The 15,249-nt window shown below is 33.7% G+C and overlaps 1 protein-coding gene across 14 annotated transcripts in view; it reads right to left on the bottom strand.

Annotated features, from left to right (window-relative positions):
* Positions 1-15,249, bottom strand: part of DMD (dystrophin) — a 1,118,883-nt gene that overhangs the window by 645,667 nt on the left and 457,967 nt on the right. For 11 of the 14 annotated variants that reach the window (XM_030475728.1, XM_030475726.1, XM_030475707.1 and 8 more), the window contains 7 exons: positions 14,721-14,900; positions 12,572-12,700; positions 10,908-11,078; positions 7,142-7,264; positions 5,498-5,635; positions 3,409-3,561; positions 2,312-2,494 (listed from right to left, as the gene is read on the bottom strand). In XM_030475728.1, the coding sequence (XP_030331588.1) occupies positions 2,312-2,494; positions 3,409-3,561; positions 5,498-5,635; positions 7,142-7,264; positions 10,908-11,078; positions 12,572-12,700; positions 14,721-14,900 (1,077 nt within the window). Of the gene's footprint in view, positions 1-2,311; positions 2,495-3,408; positions 3,562-5,497; positions 5,636-7,141; positions 7,265-10,907; positions 11,105-12,571; positions 12,701-14,720; positions 14,901-15,249 lie in introns of all 14 variants that reach the window. The other 3 variants (XM_030475719.1, XM_030475715.1, XM_030475718.1) reach the window with 3 other exon arrangements.

Here is a 15,249-nt window from a genome sequence, read left to right as displayed (position 1 = left end):
ACAACTAAATCCTCATTGATTTATAACAACTTTCAATTGTTAAATGTGTTATTGAATACTTTATCAATTATAAATAAAAAATGCAGCAGTTTTCTATTTCTTTTGCTTTAAAAATAAATTCCTTTTTGAATTTTTATTACACGTTTTTATTCTGTTGGTGGTTAACACAGAAAATCTCTGTGAAAGATATTTTTGCATGTGTTCAAGTGAATAGTTTGAATTTTCATTTTTCTTTTCTATTTTAAGGTCTTGCACAAACAATTCATTAATCCTCACAACATCCCTGTGAGGTAGGTACTTAGGCAGTATTAAAAAAGTTAAAAATCACCAAGATTCAGCAAAGCCAAAACAGTAGTAAGGCAATTGTACTTCTCAGTCTGATTTTTGCTAGGAAAATATTCCGCCTCTCACCAGTTTTAGTAGCTTCTGTAACACTTCTAAAATATTTCGTATAAATATTACCTTGGTCATTGTCAACAGAGCAAGAGATTTTTCATGAGAAATTAGAAGGACACAGTAATTGTCGTGTACACATGTAAATTTCATTGAGTAATGACCTTATTTCCCAGATAAATACTAAGTAGTCTTCTTGCATGAAATATTGGAGAATATTTTAAAATTTAACCATTACAATGATAGAAATATATAAATTACATATTTTAACAAAAAAAACCCCAAAACATGTAATGGTTACATGGCTTTAAAAAGTTGATGATTGTATTCGTTTGACCAATTCAAAAGCACATGTGCTGGTGTATCTGCCTTACATATTTAAAAGAAAAATATGCTAATATGTTGTTTTATTGATTTGCTAGCAAAATTTTATAATGGATATACTCATCCTCTATCATGGTGGGTGGTGGGTGACAGAAAAAGCACGTTGACAGCAGAATGTTTTTATATAAATTGCATGCACATACTTATTTCTTACTTGCTTATCAAAGGAACAAATATATTCATTATAAAAAAACCCCAACTCATTTACAAGACAAAGCGAAGTCTGCTCTAGCTCCATTTCAATATAAACAATTTGCAACTGATTACATCCATCAAGTTTAATATAAACCATAGTAATCCGAAAAAAGTAATAAGATGGAACAAGGTTTAATAACATACAAACCAAAGTTAATGTTTCTCTGATTGTTTCCATTAACTGAATAGCTATTCCAATTATTATTTTTATATATACATTATGTAACTTAATAGTAGAAAAGTTTAAAATACACCATACAATCAGTACATTAAGTAGAGAACTGTACTGACCAAAAGGTTATACATTATTGTTGATTTTTGGAAAGTTTTTTCCTTTTTTTTTTTTAAACAGTTAACAATATATCAATTAGAAATAACACTTCATGTATTTAAATTTTCATTATCCTGTCAGTAAGCCCCCTCTGCAATCTAGGTGAATCTAAAAATAAATAAATAAAGTTATATTTTGTTAAAATACCCCTTTACCACTAGCACTTTTAAGATTACAGAAGAGCACATAATGCAACAACTTCCTTGAGAGAAAACCTTATCTCTCTTCATACAAAATCAAAAGCCCAGGAGGCAATGAGCAGAATAGCAATGAAAAACTGCCTTGTAACTGCAAAAACAATCTCTGGTAACCTTCTAAATGGGTAGCACCCAATATGTATTTTGATCATAAACCTGGAATAGTGGATTTCCCTTTTATTTATCCAGTTACTGCAGCATGTATAAACCAGTAAGAATAATTATATTTTACATACAACTAAAGAACTCAAAATCAGAAGATACAAAGTCAGTTCATAAAATTATGTTTTCTTCCCATCAAATTTAAAAGTACACTTTCTTGCAAAAACTCTTTTGAGAATTAAAGCATTTGAAGAAGAGGTCAGCTATGTATAGTGTCGTAAGAGCTTTTTTTGATCTCTTCCTAAAGTGGTTATAATATATTATGGACAAATAAAAAAAACAATTAAAATTGGCATGGGATGGGTAGTTTGGAAAAGACAATTTTTGTGGTTTACACATTCACTAAACAAAACAGATGCATGGCAAGCTGACGCTTTTAAACTGGAAAATGTTATGGAAAAATAATGAGGCAACAGAAATAAACATATTTTCATTGCTGAGTTTTTTGGAATTGGCTGATTTAACTTAAGGGCAATTTTAAGACCAAAGTAGAGAACTATTAGAATATAAAGATTCCCCCACTTGCAGACCATAGGATTTCTCTCATTAATATCTGAAGAGTTGACACTGACCCTGAAGCTCTCATTGTTAGTAGGATGCTGTTAGTAGTAGCAGTTGCAAACATATGGGTTTGCCAGTAACAACTCACAATTTGTGCATAGTTGAGTCTTCGAAATTGAGCAAATTTGCTCTCAAAATCTCGCCAGCGCTTGCTGAGCTGTATCAGAGTTGGCTCCACTGCTTTTGCAGCCCCATCCTTAGACAAGCGTTCAGCCTGCCTGTGCACCGCATTCAGATCTTCCTTCTTCTTCTCCAATTCTCCATCAATCTCCTAGTGAGCAAAACCAATACAGGGCCCAGGACAGTTAGCTAACTAAATCAATCAACTTAAAATTAGCAAAATACTTCTGTCAGAAACTTCATTTCCACTTTATTGTTAAAAGTAAAATTTACAGCTATTTCATGTCTTATTTTACATTTAAACAAACCAAAATTAACGGATATTGAAGAACTTTCTTGGAGATTTGCTGTAGAGGTATCAACAGCTAGTGCACACTGAAAACTGGTTAGCAAAGGCCAACAGTTTCAACTTTCAGATTCTTGGTAGTAAACTTTGATGGGCAATTGGAGAAATTCTTTTCTCAATAGGGGTCAGCATATTCAGGACAAATAGTGTTTGGACAGGTTACAAATATACCAGTTGATTCTTTAATATATTACTTAACTCCTATTTTACTTTGTGGGGAACTCAACAGAGAATGAAGCAAAGAAAGACGATGCAAAATAAACTAGGAAAACCTTTGACAGTATGTAAATAAACCTATAGAGTTTGACAGTGACATATGAATATGTTCTGATGAAAATGAATGTGCTAACATGAGATAGAGGTCATCCATATATCGGAAAGTCATTTGTTCATCTGGAACAAAGATACATAAAATCAATTAAAATTTTTACTAGAAAACATTTTATGATTCTTAATATATCACACACTTTCCATATTATTGACAAAACATTTATTTAGTGTGTTTCAAATTAGTTATATAACATTGTGTGAAAAAAAACAAATACAAGATATAGTACAAGAAAGAAATGTCAGTTTGAACAGAGATAATTAGGGTTCGTTTTACTATAGAAATGAAGAACAGAACTATATCTATTGGAATATTTGTTGCATTTGCTGTCTGTTAAATTAATAAACTATCACTCAAAAGATCTACCATTGCCATCCCAAAACAACATTACCTTTAGCTTCTGCTCATCTTTGTGGTCTGGTAGACTGGCTAACTTTTTCTCAATGTCATCCAGCCATGTCATTAGGTCATCAGCCTGCCTCTTGTACTGATACCATTGATGAGAAATCTCTAAAGCCTTTTTTCTTCTTTGAGATCTCAAGTCCTGTTCACAGTGCAGACATTATTAGAATATGAATTAAAGGCTTATAAAAAGTGAACTGTCATGTGTGCACACTGAAGGGAAAAAATGTGCACAAAGCCATTATTTTTTTTAATTAAATGTTGATATTTAAATCAAGTATATAAGTATCTCAACACTGCATATTTTCTTCAGTTTAACAGCATGTAAGTAACCAAACACAGCATATTTTCATCTGTTTTTTTCTTTTAAAGGATGTTATTTAATTCAGGGTTGTTCACATGTTGAATAAACCACTGAAACAGTCACCAATATTCTGAGAAGTTAAGACTCTTACATAAATGTCAGTATTTTATATAAAACACTTCTGCTCAGAATACTTACTGGACAGATGGAAACACAGCCCACTTAGTATCTAGCCATAAGCGGGCTTCCTGTGTTTTCTGGTCTCCTGTGAAATTCTAGCCTGCATGCAAACTATGTAACTATGCAAAAGAAAATCATTTCAATGCCGAAATGTATGCACAGTTTTCTTTTTTCTAAATTAAATACAATTTACATAACAAATGTCTTGTGTTTATGAGTCAGCTTCATAAAAATATTAAAACTTTAAGAGGAAGGTAAAAAAAGTTATTTTATTTCATAGAAATATTATTAAATATATGCCACTTGCATTTGATTTAACTGCTTAACTTTAATTTTGTATGTGCTCATACAAAATTCAGAAAATATTTTCATTACTGTAACTTCTTATTATGAAGTAAATTTAAAAATTGCTGGTACTTGCTATATAAAAATACTCAGACGAATTTGCCTCAACTGTTCTCAAATTTTATTTGAAAAGGTTGAATGCCTTAACTGAGTCACCCAAAAGAAAAACAATTACTTTATTCCATAAAAACAGCCAGTAAGCATCTGGTCAATAGCATAGTTCTAGAAACAGTTTTTTTGTTTCTCCTCCATAAAAATTGCTAATTACTTCTACTTAGCTTGGAACAGTCAAAGACACACCTAACAGATTTTAAGTTTCTTTTAAATGTGGGCAAAACAAAGGTATATTCAAGCTATTCTTTTACTGAATTCAATCAGATCTTCAAAACTAAAAATGAGAATGAAATCCACAGGAAAGGAAAGGTATTGCTTAAAAGTAAGTAATAATCAAGTCTAACCATGCCACATTCATCAAAACAAGAACAATTGAATAAAAATTTTCAAAAGAGAGAAGAATTCTGCTTGCCAATAAATGAAAAATTCTTCTATAGTAGCCAGAGTCTACAGCTCCAGGTAGGTGACCAAGATGAACTTTCCAACTGTAAGATTCTTTCTTTCCTCACTTTTATTTTTCCCTGGATAATGACACTCCCAATTATAACTACAAGCTTGTCCAAATAGGTCTCACTGTGGATGTTTCTAGGAACAGTATCATACAGGTATACCTCCAGGAGTACGGTAACACAAAATTCTGATATATGGCTTTGGTTTTCAACCTCTTAGCTTCTAGGTCTATTGGCACTACCATCTACCTAGAATGGCTGGAGCCACTCTTCCCACTACAGAACATAGCATGTAAATCTTTCACTAAAGGATAAAATAACTTACTCATTGCCAGAAATGTTAACTGAAAATGTAAGTTTGTGAGAACTGATTCTAACTAAGGTCTAGACTGCTGTTGGAGAAACATAAAACATGCATAATGTGTTAAAGAAGGAATTACTATCAAAGAAATCATTGTTGTCCAACTGGCAATCACATGGTCATAACACTGAAGACAAAACGTACTTGTTAAGATGGAGATTTAAAATGTCTTTTCCAAGGCATCAAGAGAAGTATATAAGAAAATACGTTTATAGTCAAATACTCATTTCTAAATAGTAATGAAGATTCACTTAACAGAACAATGTCCTGAAATTTATACAAAAATGGTTTTAGTAGCATTTGCTTATAATTGTAGCTCCTATACCTTGAGAGCATTATGTTTAGTCTGCAACAGCTGTTGTTTTATCTTTATTTCCTCCCGTTTTCTCTCATCTGTGATTCTCTTTTGAAGTGTGTCACCCCTTTGCAGCAATTCTTTCACTGTGCTTTCATCTTCTTCACTCTGATTTAAAAACAAAACAAAACAAAACAAAACAAAAAAACCCGAAACAGTATAATGGGCATTTAAATCTAATTATTACTTAAGTACTAGGAGATACAGACATATAAAACTACACTTTCTATGCTAAGGTAATCATCTAACAGCTACTTGCAGTTCTATAGTGAAGCCAAAATTTGTTTTACTTGCTTTCTACAATACATATAGACACTTGAGGGGTACAAGTAAAACATCACGTGAAAACCCACAGATGTTTGATATTAGACTTTATGCAGCAACCAGGATAATGGGATGACCACATTAAAGGCAAAAAGGTAAAATATATTTTACTTAAAAAATAACACATATATCTAAAATACTCTAAATCATTGTCAGTAGTCACTAAAATTGCCAGTATGCTAGCAGACCATGTAATTCCTGACCGTTTCTTGTATCATCACAGTGCAAAACAGCTTTTCTGACAAGCAAAACAATACCACTAAGTAGTTTTTACATAGAAGTTAAATCTATGCCACAGCTTCTGCGAGTGTTTCTCTTGAAGTGCACTAAACATTTTACTTAAAGAAAGGGAACAAAATATGCCTAAGTAGTGGAAACTGCCCCGTCAAACTTGATTCACCGAGAATTTACCACTGCAATACATACTGCCCTAAATTTTACTTTTCCTGCATAAATAAAAAGAAAAAAGTCGTTTAAAGATTAATTTCAGATTGATATAAAAAAGCTAGCTTTGAAGAATTACTTAAATGGAAAAGAATACTGACTCTTTATATTGCTTGTAAAGAAATATCTATCTGATCTTGCTGAGGACTCATTTAGAGAGGGTCCTAAAGAAGAATCTGTGTTATTGCCCAGCCAAGAAATGTCATCCCTCTGAAAACCACTCTGGAGAAAACATACCACAGCGGCAGCAGTAGCAGAGCACAACAGTATTTTACTCCTCTCTTTTTTTCTCCCCCTGCCAACATGCATAAAAGGTTTTCTACTTGCAACAAGCAAACGTGAGTAATAAAGCTTACCACAGCCACAAAGACTATTCACAATAAATGGTATAATCAGATTGATTAAGAACTAATTGGCAACTGGCATTTCTTTCAATGATCATTGCCTAGCATTTGTTCTTAGTGAATGTCTTCTTTTACTATATTGCCCATTTAGACACGTCATTATGAGTTTTCTTGGTCTTTATACTGCTAGGAGATTTTAATATTCATTCTCTATTCTGTACTATTGCTGGTAGTAGTACAGGACCCGTAAATAATATTTCTGGTTTGCTTAGTATTTTTACAAGGGTTGAAAAATGTTTTTCTTACAAACTAACAATTTATCACTAAAACTTTTAGTTAATGATAACTCGGGACTTTTAATAATATAATACATTAGCACAGTAAAATTTTTATCCTAATTCTATCTAAAGATCCTAACACAAATATGGAAGTTTCTAATTTTCACTCAGGTGTTGTCATCTCCCTGACTATTTCACTCGGAGTTCCATTTCAATCAAATTACCATATCTTTATTGAAGTCCTCCTCTTTCAGATTCACGCCCTGCTGAATTTCAACCTCCAGTGGTTCAAGCATTTTCTGTATATCAAAGTCAAATTGCTCCAGTTCTTTCAAAGGAATGAAGGGCTAGAATGGAAGAAATAGAAAGATCATTTATTTAAATCATATACTTAGTAGTTTTATTAGAAACATAATAGTAGTTTTGTTAGAAACATAAATGAAGAGAGGCATCTGTTCTACCCCCTTTTCTAAAACAATGGTAGATTTCCATCATGTTGAAAAGTATCTAGACCATACAACCCAAAGTACCCAGGTACTTAACAGTACTGTAGAGTTTCCATGTAAGAAAACATAAGCGTTCTATGGTGACCAAAAATTAAAAACAAACAAACAAACCAAAAAACCCCCATATTCTCATATTTGTGTGTAAGAACAGTTTCAGATAAACAGTGTAACAATGATTTGTCTATAAAATGAAATGTTGACCCTATCTGCTAAATCTAGTTTTTCAGAAATTACACAGCAACAAGCAATCCATTCATATGAAAACCTATCTACTACTAACAATTGAGAAAAAAAAAATCATAATTTGTTTCTGTGTTTTGAAATCACTGCTCTCTCACAAAGAATAGCAAAAATTCCAGATGAATTATACAAAACTAAAGACATATAATCTTTGTGTAATATACTTCTCTAACAATATTTTGTAACATCTAAAAAAAAAAAAAAAAAAAATCAACAAAACTTCACCAAAAGCACTTGTGTTTCAAGAAAGCCTTAACAAAAATGGAGGCCCAAGAAAAGTGAACCAAAAAAACCAGAAAAAAATCCTCTAAAATGAATCACAGTATAATTATGGTGCTTTAGCTTAGCATTCAGTTTTAAACTCTAAACCAAACACCACTTATTAACAACAATATGCTGCCCTTTATCTACCTGGTATCCAAGTGCCTGTGGATAAAGTACAATATGCAATATATTTATTAAGTGCATTGCAAAGAATCAACAGAAAAAGCTTTCTTCTTTCAAAGCTTTAAACTCAGGAATAAACAACAGATTTTGATGAGTCTTGCATAAAATTCAAAGATAATTAATGCTTTATGATGTTCTAGAAACTCTTGGACATACAACTGTCTTCTTGCTAAAGACATAAGCACATTATATTCTACTCAGTTCTATCTTACTCTTCCCTCCAGTACAATTGGTATTTATTATAATCGAAATGTTTTTAATGAAGATGGTAACTATCAAAGTTCATCAGTTAAAACAAGAGAGACCGGACATCAACTGTAATCTATTCTCAGCTGTTCCACAGATGACCTGGGCAGAATTATGGTAAAAATGCCTTAATTTTAGCTGGTTGATCATTTTAATGACAAAAAGTTTGAACGCTTATGAACATTAATTGAAATATAATAATGTATGATATTTGTAAAGAATATCTAGCAAATTTTCATAAAGAATCTCAGAATTACACTCAGCAAGCACTTTAATTTGAGGTAGAAATTATAGCAAACTACACAGATTCTCAAATGCTCTGAAGGATGTCTTAAAAAATACTAAAGTCTCACTGAAAGACAAATCAAGTAATAAAGCTGGAATTAAAATTACTACTCTCTGAAAATGCTAAGAACAATAACAAAGAGAAAAAGGGGAGGAAAAATACTAAAGGAAATTCCAATAATTGCATGAGGTTCAAAGACCACTTGAAAATGTTAAATCTCATTTTAGTATACTATGATTACCTTATTAATCCAGGACACAACAATTATGTACTACCATTTACAGACTTCATAGGTCATTTCTTTTTTACTTCACTGATGTACTGATAACTGTTAGTATTTGAAAAATTATAGTGAATTTGAAAACAGATGTGAATTGATTGAAAATAGATTATGAGAACTTATTATCCTCCTGAATTTATTTTTTAATCTGTTGTTCACCAAGCAAATAATTTTACCTAAGTACGAAAAAAACTCAAAACACTTAGGAAGCATAATGTCACCTGTAAGAATAACAATTTTTCAGCCCATGAAGCTGAAATTATAACTAATGGAAATACAGTTACCTCCATTATACAGGTGGACAAAACAAAGTACCCAACAATTTAGTCCTTTAGCCCAATGTATACACGATGCCAGTAGAATCGCCAAGAGGTCAGACAAGCTTTTGTCTCTCTATCTTACGCAATACCTATTATGACGGATATCCTTTTTGAATCATACTCTACTTGTCCATTCCCCAAGGTGCTGGAAAAGGTTCCCTAAATTCTATTTTACCATTAAAATTATGTGCTGTAGTAATTCTTCTCATCTTGCTAAATATATAGTGTATAAAGCTTAGTGAGGTGTTGCCATTCCAGCAGCCTATACAATCATAAATGGGAGAACACCTGAGAGAGAAGGTTACCAGGTGGAAGCAGTTTGCAGTGTTCTGAAGACACTTCATATATCTTGACAATTATCTTTTCCCCCTTCTGTGAGTGAGCCCACAACATGCAATGCAAACAGTTAACCCATGATAAGGCATCTACAGACAGTCCCATTTTTCCCTAAAACAAGCAATAATTTCACACAACTCTATCAAGCCCTGTATGCTTACATCATTGTGGAAGTGCAAGGTAAAGCTGCACTTCCACAATCCAAATTGGAGACAGTAGATGTTCAGAATACTGAAGGAAATCCAAACTGCAGTTAGCAGATGTTCAGAATAAAACATTATACAACACAGTTGTTTGGGCTTTGTGCCAAGATGTTCTTGGACTACAGTTTGCACTTGTACAAGAAGTGAGAAGCACACTGGAACAGCTCAAGTGCTACTGATGGCAAATAGGAAAAAAACCCCAGACCTTTATTCGTAGGATATATATTTTTCCATTCCAGAAACGAAACCTAAACAAACTCAAATATCCATAAAGAATGTGCTCGTTACACAGGGTATTGAGCCCTCCATAAACCCCTACATAAAATAACTCACGAAAACCAAGTCTATTTGCTTATACTTTCTGCAAAACTTATTTCCAGCTCTATCACTGATCCTCTGTGCATTCATTTCCACTGCTATTGAAGTAGCCAGCAAAAATAGTTAAGATCAGGATCTATGCATTCCCGTTATCCCACATACCAACTTTCATGGCTGCCCGCTTTAAAATCTGCTGAATAGCTCTCTGCAGTAAAGGCAGCAAATACAGTGGAGAAAGTAAGTGGTTTATGTCTTTCAATCATCATTCCAATTCAGAAGTCACAATTTGGCTAAAAACTACTTAATCCATACTGAATTCAGTATGGATTCAGATTTAGTCATCAAGCTAGTGTACAAATAAGTAGCTGGAGTATAATTAAAATAATCTGTATATCTATCTACTGATTGATCTCTATCTCAAAACTTGGTGAGTCACAGCCTCATAGGAAAGACTCACTTAATGAGAAATTAACCCTCAAAAGCCAATGTATGTAAATAAAGGCTACTCGTACTTTAAGATTATGAATCTTGCTAATTCCCAGATGTTGTTCAGTCTTTGCGAACTACTGAAGTAATTGTTAAATTCATATAAGGTCAGTGAATACTTCTAATTCTGAAGCAGCGAAAGATGACCTTAGTGCCAAAACACACTTAAAAAAAAATAAAAAATAAAAATCTTAGCATCTACATTTTTTTCCATTAAAAGCTTAGGTGTCGGAGAAACTGCAGCCCACTATATAGTTGTAATTGTGCACCTTATATAAATACCATTTTGTATGCATCTCCATATGGAAGCAAGTCCTCCTACCTTTCCACTCTTAATTCTTTGTGATATAGCTGCAAATCGCTGGTTGAGCTCTGACAGTTTAGGCTCTATTACTTTCCTGCAGTGATCTCCACGGTTTGTCATCAAGTCTATCGCTTGGTCACGCACAGAGTCCACCTTTGGATGCATATCATTCAGCTCAGCCTTTAAGCGCTACAGTCCGTGAGCAAGAGACAGGGCTTGAAGTTAGTAATAAATGCAAAGAGAGAGAAAGAGAGAGAGAGAAAGTGTGCAAAGGAATAGGGAGCAAAACCACAAAACAAATTCAGATAATTATGCATGAGTGTGTAAATCCAGTAGAAACCCATTAGGTAACATTCCCACTCGTATCCCTCAAATTTATAGCAGGAATGTATCTACATGTCTGTTTTATTATCTTCTAGTGGAAATTAATGATGAACATTATTTCTAGGCAGGTTCTTACCTGCAATAATACAATCCTCAGCACATTTCAAGATAGGCTAAATTATGTTATGTTCCTACTGCTAGGAAGAGCTGCTAATTCATGTATTATGGAACTGAATGTATAGCTGTTGCTTTAATTTTGTTTATGGCCATAGCTGTGGCAGGGAAAAACCAGTGGGATTTTTTTTTCTATAAATCTATCACAAATTTAAAAAAACTGAGGAAAAATACCTTCTTCCTCTGCAATAGTAATCTTAACAGTAGATCCCAGTATGGGCAGAGACCGAAAAAGATAGCCAGGCATTCAGGAATCGTAAACAAGTGTTGGGCATTAAGAATTACATTTCACTGTCTGTATGAAATGCCTTTGTGAAATACAAACATACATAATTGTATTGATGGCAACGATAATTGTACTTTTTACCTGATGGTGGCAAAATTGTTCATTCAACTACAAAAGTGTGTCTCATAATCCTGCTGAGATCAATGAGGCATTGATTTATGCTCTGCCCTGGAATTTGTAAAGTTTTCCTTTAGTAAATGGTATCACTATGTTAGTGTCAGCAATACAATTCTGATTTTGATTTGCAAACTGTTCCCCAGATGGTATGTGCTGATCATAGAGTTCAATACAAAGTAAAACTTCACAGTGATTTAGGAAGAAAAAAAACAATCCATATAGATAACTTTTTGAAGTTGTTTAATATTAACAAAGGAGGTATTTAAAATGAGATAGTTTAAAATTCGCATCTATCTTGCAACTTCTGATCTATACACTAATCCATTATTATGCAGCTAGTGTGGTGGTGTTCTGGCATGAATGCAAACAGTGTTTGTAGAATTAAAACAATTATTCACACAGATATCAAATGCAGATACCATAAATATTAGGAAAGTACCAAAGAAAAAAAGAAAATACATAAAAAATGAAGAACACAGAAGAAAGGATTTTGTTCAACCAGATGTGTTTAAGGAGTCTTTTCCAGCAAACAGAGGTTTAACAAGCTGCTGTTCTACTCACCAGGAAGTCCCCAAGATTTATAGTAACATATCTTATTTCTGCAGGGATTTAACTTTTGTAATGCAGTGTAAATTTATTAAGTAATCTACAAGCTGCCAGAGGGTAGCTTTAACACAGAAAAAAATGTTAATCAATTTGTGATACGTTTCCAAATATGCTAGTTTTGACACAGTCTTTTCAGAATAAAATTAATGCTTTCCAGAATATCACATTTTTTTACCTTAAGACTTTCCTCTTTTTGGTGGGGTTTTTGTTTATCAGATTCATCCAACAGTATTTCAGCGCGATACATCCAAGTTGTGACATTAGCTAGATTCTGATCAAAAGCCTCCATGTGCTTTTGATATTCCTGCAATGTGGAAAAGGTAAATACTGCATACAAAAAAAGTAATCAGAATTGAAATAATAGCTGCAATTATGCTCAGTGTGGCAAACATGCACACATTATGAAATTAAACTTTTTTATTTTACACAGCAACTTCTTGTTTTGTGAAGGGCAGAATCTGTTGCTTGTCTGCTATGACTCTATACATTAACTTCCTTTAAAAAGGCATTCTAGGAGAAAGATAAGCTTCCAAAGAGAGAGACAGGCAGGAGGGTGATAAAATCACAGCAAGATGCAGGTGTCTGCAGCTCAGCCATACTGCTGAGAGGAACAGGAAGCAGATAGCCAGACCTACTGAAGATGGAAAGAAGAGTTTCCCAAGAAGCAGGTACAGAATTCATTTTGGAAAGCCATTAAGTTGATTAAAACTCGTGGTAACAAGGATGCACTTGCAAAGTCACAATCAAGAATGGGAGCTTTGTATCTAAACCTCTTATTTACATTTCATCTAACTTCTCTGTTTTGAGACTCTGCTTTTTAAAAAGCTATTCTAATTGACATTCTGGTTTGGTTTTTTTTTCCTCTACTTAATTTAAAAATATTTTGTCTTTTTTGGTGTGCTGACTAGAATGAGGCCTATGCATATCCACACCATACCTATGTGTACCACGCACTTGAGATCAAAGATTTTACTAGTCCTTTTGATCTCCACATCCATATATCTTTATTTTACACTGTTTTAAAGTCAGCACAAGACCAAATCTCTCTCTTAGACTTTTTTATCATGGGTTCTAGTAAATATTAACAAAAGAATCCAAAGCAGAGAAAGAGAGAAAGTAAAGGAATGTATAACTATACCAGACTATAAACCCCATTACATGTTTCTTATAGCTCCACATTGAATCCGAGCATCTACATCATACTGGATTAAATGCTTAAGTTTTCCAGATACTTTCACTTGTATATTGCATACAGCTAAAGAAGCCCTGTAGTGATGCTGTATATCCGTCGCAGAAGCATTTTTAATGTAGCCACACAGACTCGAATGGAGCTTTAATCCACCAAGCTCTGAAAAGTCATGATAAAGGCTAACACACACATTGAGAACATTGAGAATGCGGTTTCTCTGGGTTGAAACTGCAGTCCAATGGCCTCAGCAACAGAAACAGCATACAAGATTTCCCAAAGCATTCTTGCAGGCCAATTGTTAAGATTCTTCTGTGTTTAAGGGTTCAGGATGTCATCTCTTCAGTACAGAATGAATTTTAAGGGATAATACAGTTATGTCAATATTAGCAGTACAAAGCAGCTGGGGCTGAGGCTCCTGCATCCATACCAAATGTGTATTACGCATTTTACTTTTGACTAGGCTTAATCTGGTCCCCTTAAGTAATTATTCCTGCCAAAACATGCACTATAAAGCTATCCAAAGGAGGATCATGCAGTCCTGAAAGACCAATCATAGTCCCTGAGAACATCAGGTGCACATCAGCCCCCTGAACAGGGCTCCTGATCCATTTGCCTCTGAAATTAATGTTTTGTGGACCAAATCAACATGCAAGCAGGAATTTGTGTTCTGACTGTGCTATTCAACCAGAATTGCTAATGTAGCCAAAAGTAGCTGAGATTGTTGGTATCAACACCAAGACTTACTCAACTTATTTGACTATTTCTTTCATTTGATTCATATTCGAGTAGTCTAGGTCCTTGGGAAGAAACAGCATTTCATTTGTTAGGAAAAGAAACAAAAACAACCCAACAATAAAACCCCAACTAAAACCCAAAACAAAATATAACAATCCCAGAACTACTGCAGCAGACAGGAATGGGAAGCGCTAACAATCAAGGCTGGGCAAAGTCATCACTCAGTAAGCAGTCAGGTTCTTAAAATATACACAATGTCCTAAATGACAATCGATCTGACTGTCTGTGTACCTACGTATTGAATAAGCGTAGTCCAAGGCACCAGAAAAAGCACTCCTGTAAGGCTGAGCACCTATGACTGAGCACCAACGTCTCCTCTGAACAAATGCCTTTTTCTTACCAGCAACAGATTGAACCATTCCTCAGCACGTGACGTTACTGCTATCCAATTACTGTTCAGGAGGATGAGTTTGTCCTCCACTAGACTTTCCCTTCCTTTCAGCACTGTCTTCAAATTCTCTCCTAAATCACTGATGCTCTTAAGTTGGATCTGGCGTTTCTCAATCTCCTTCCGTGTTGCCTACATGAGCAGAATAAAAAATAAAAGTTCAGGAAATTAAAAATTCTCCACATTAAGAACATGACATATTTAAACAGCCAGTAAGTTCACACTAAAATACACACTTCTACTTCTTATAGGAAGGCAAAGCATTCTGTGAAAAGCAGTAAGTTTAAAGCAAATTGTTCCTCTTTAGCCCTGACAAAATTGTAAATGTTCTCCATAGCCTCACAATATTTTTTGGCAGTTCTTTCATTTTAAAAAGTGTGAGTTATCTCTCATTCCAGTGCTCGAACTGTTGTTTTAATACTTAATTATTAAACAAGAATCCACATTTTACAATATTTATATTGTAATGTTTAAAGTTACT

Source organism: Strigops habroptila, chromosome 2 (genome assembly GCF_004027225.2).
Source record: "Strigops habroptila isolate Jane chromosome 2, bStrHab1.2.pri, whole genome shotgun sequence".
In the NCBI taxonomy this organism is placed as follows: domain Eukaryota; kingdom Metazoa; phylum Chordata; class Aves; order Psittaciformes; family Psittacidae; genus Strigops; species Strigops habroptila.
This window is presented reverse-complemented; position numbering and strand designations above follow the sequence as displayed.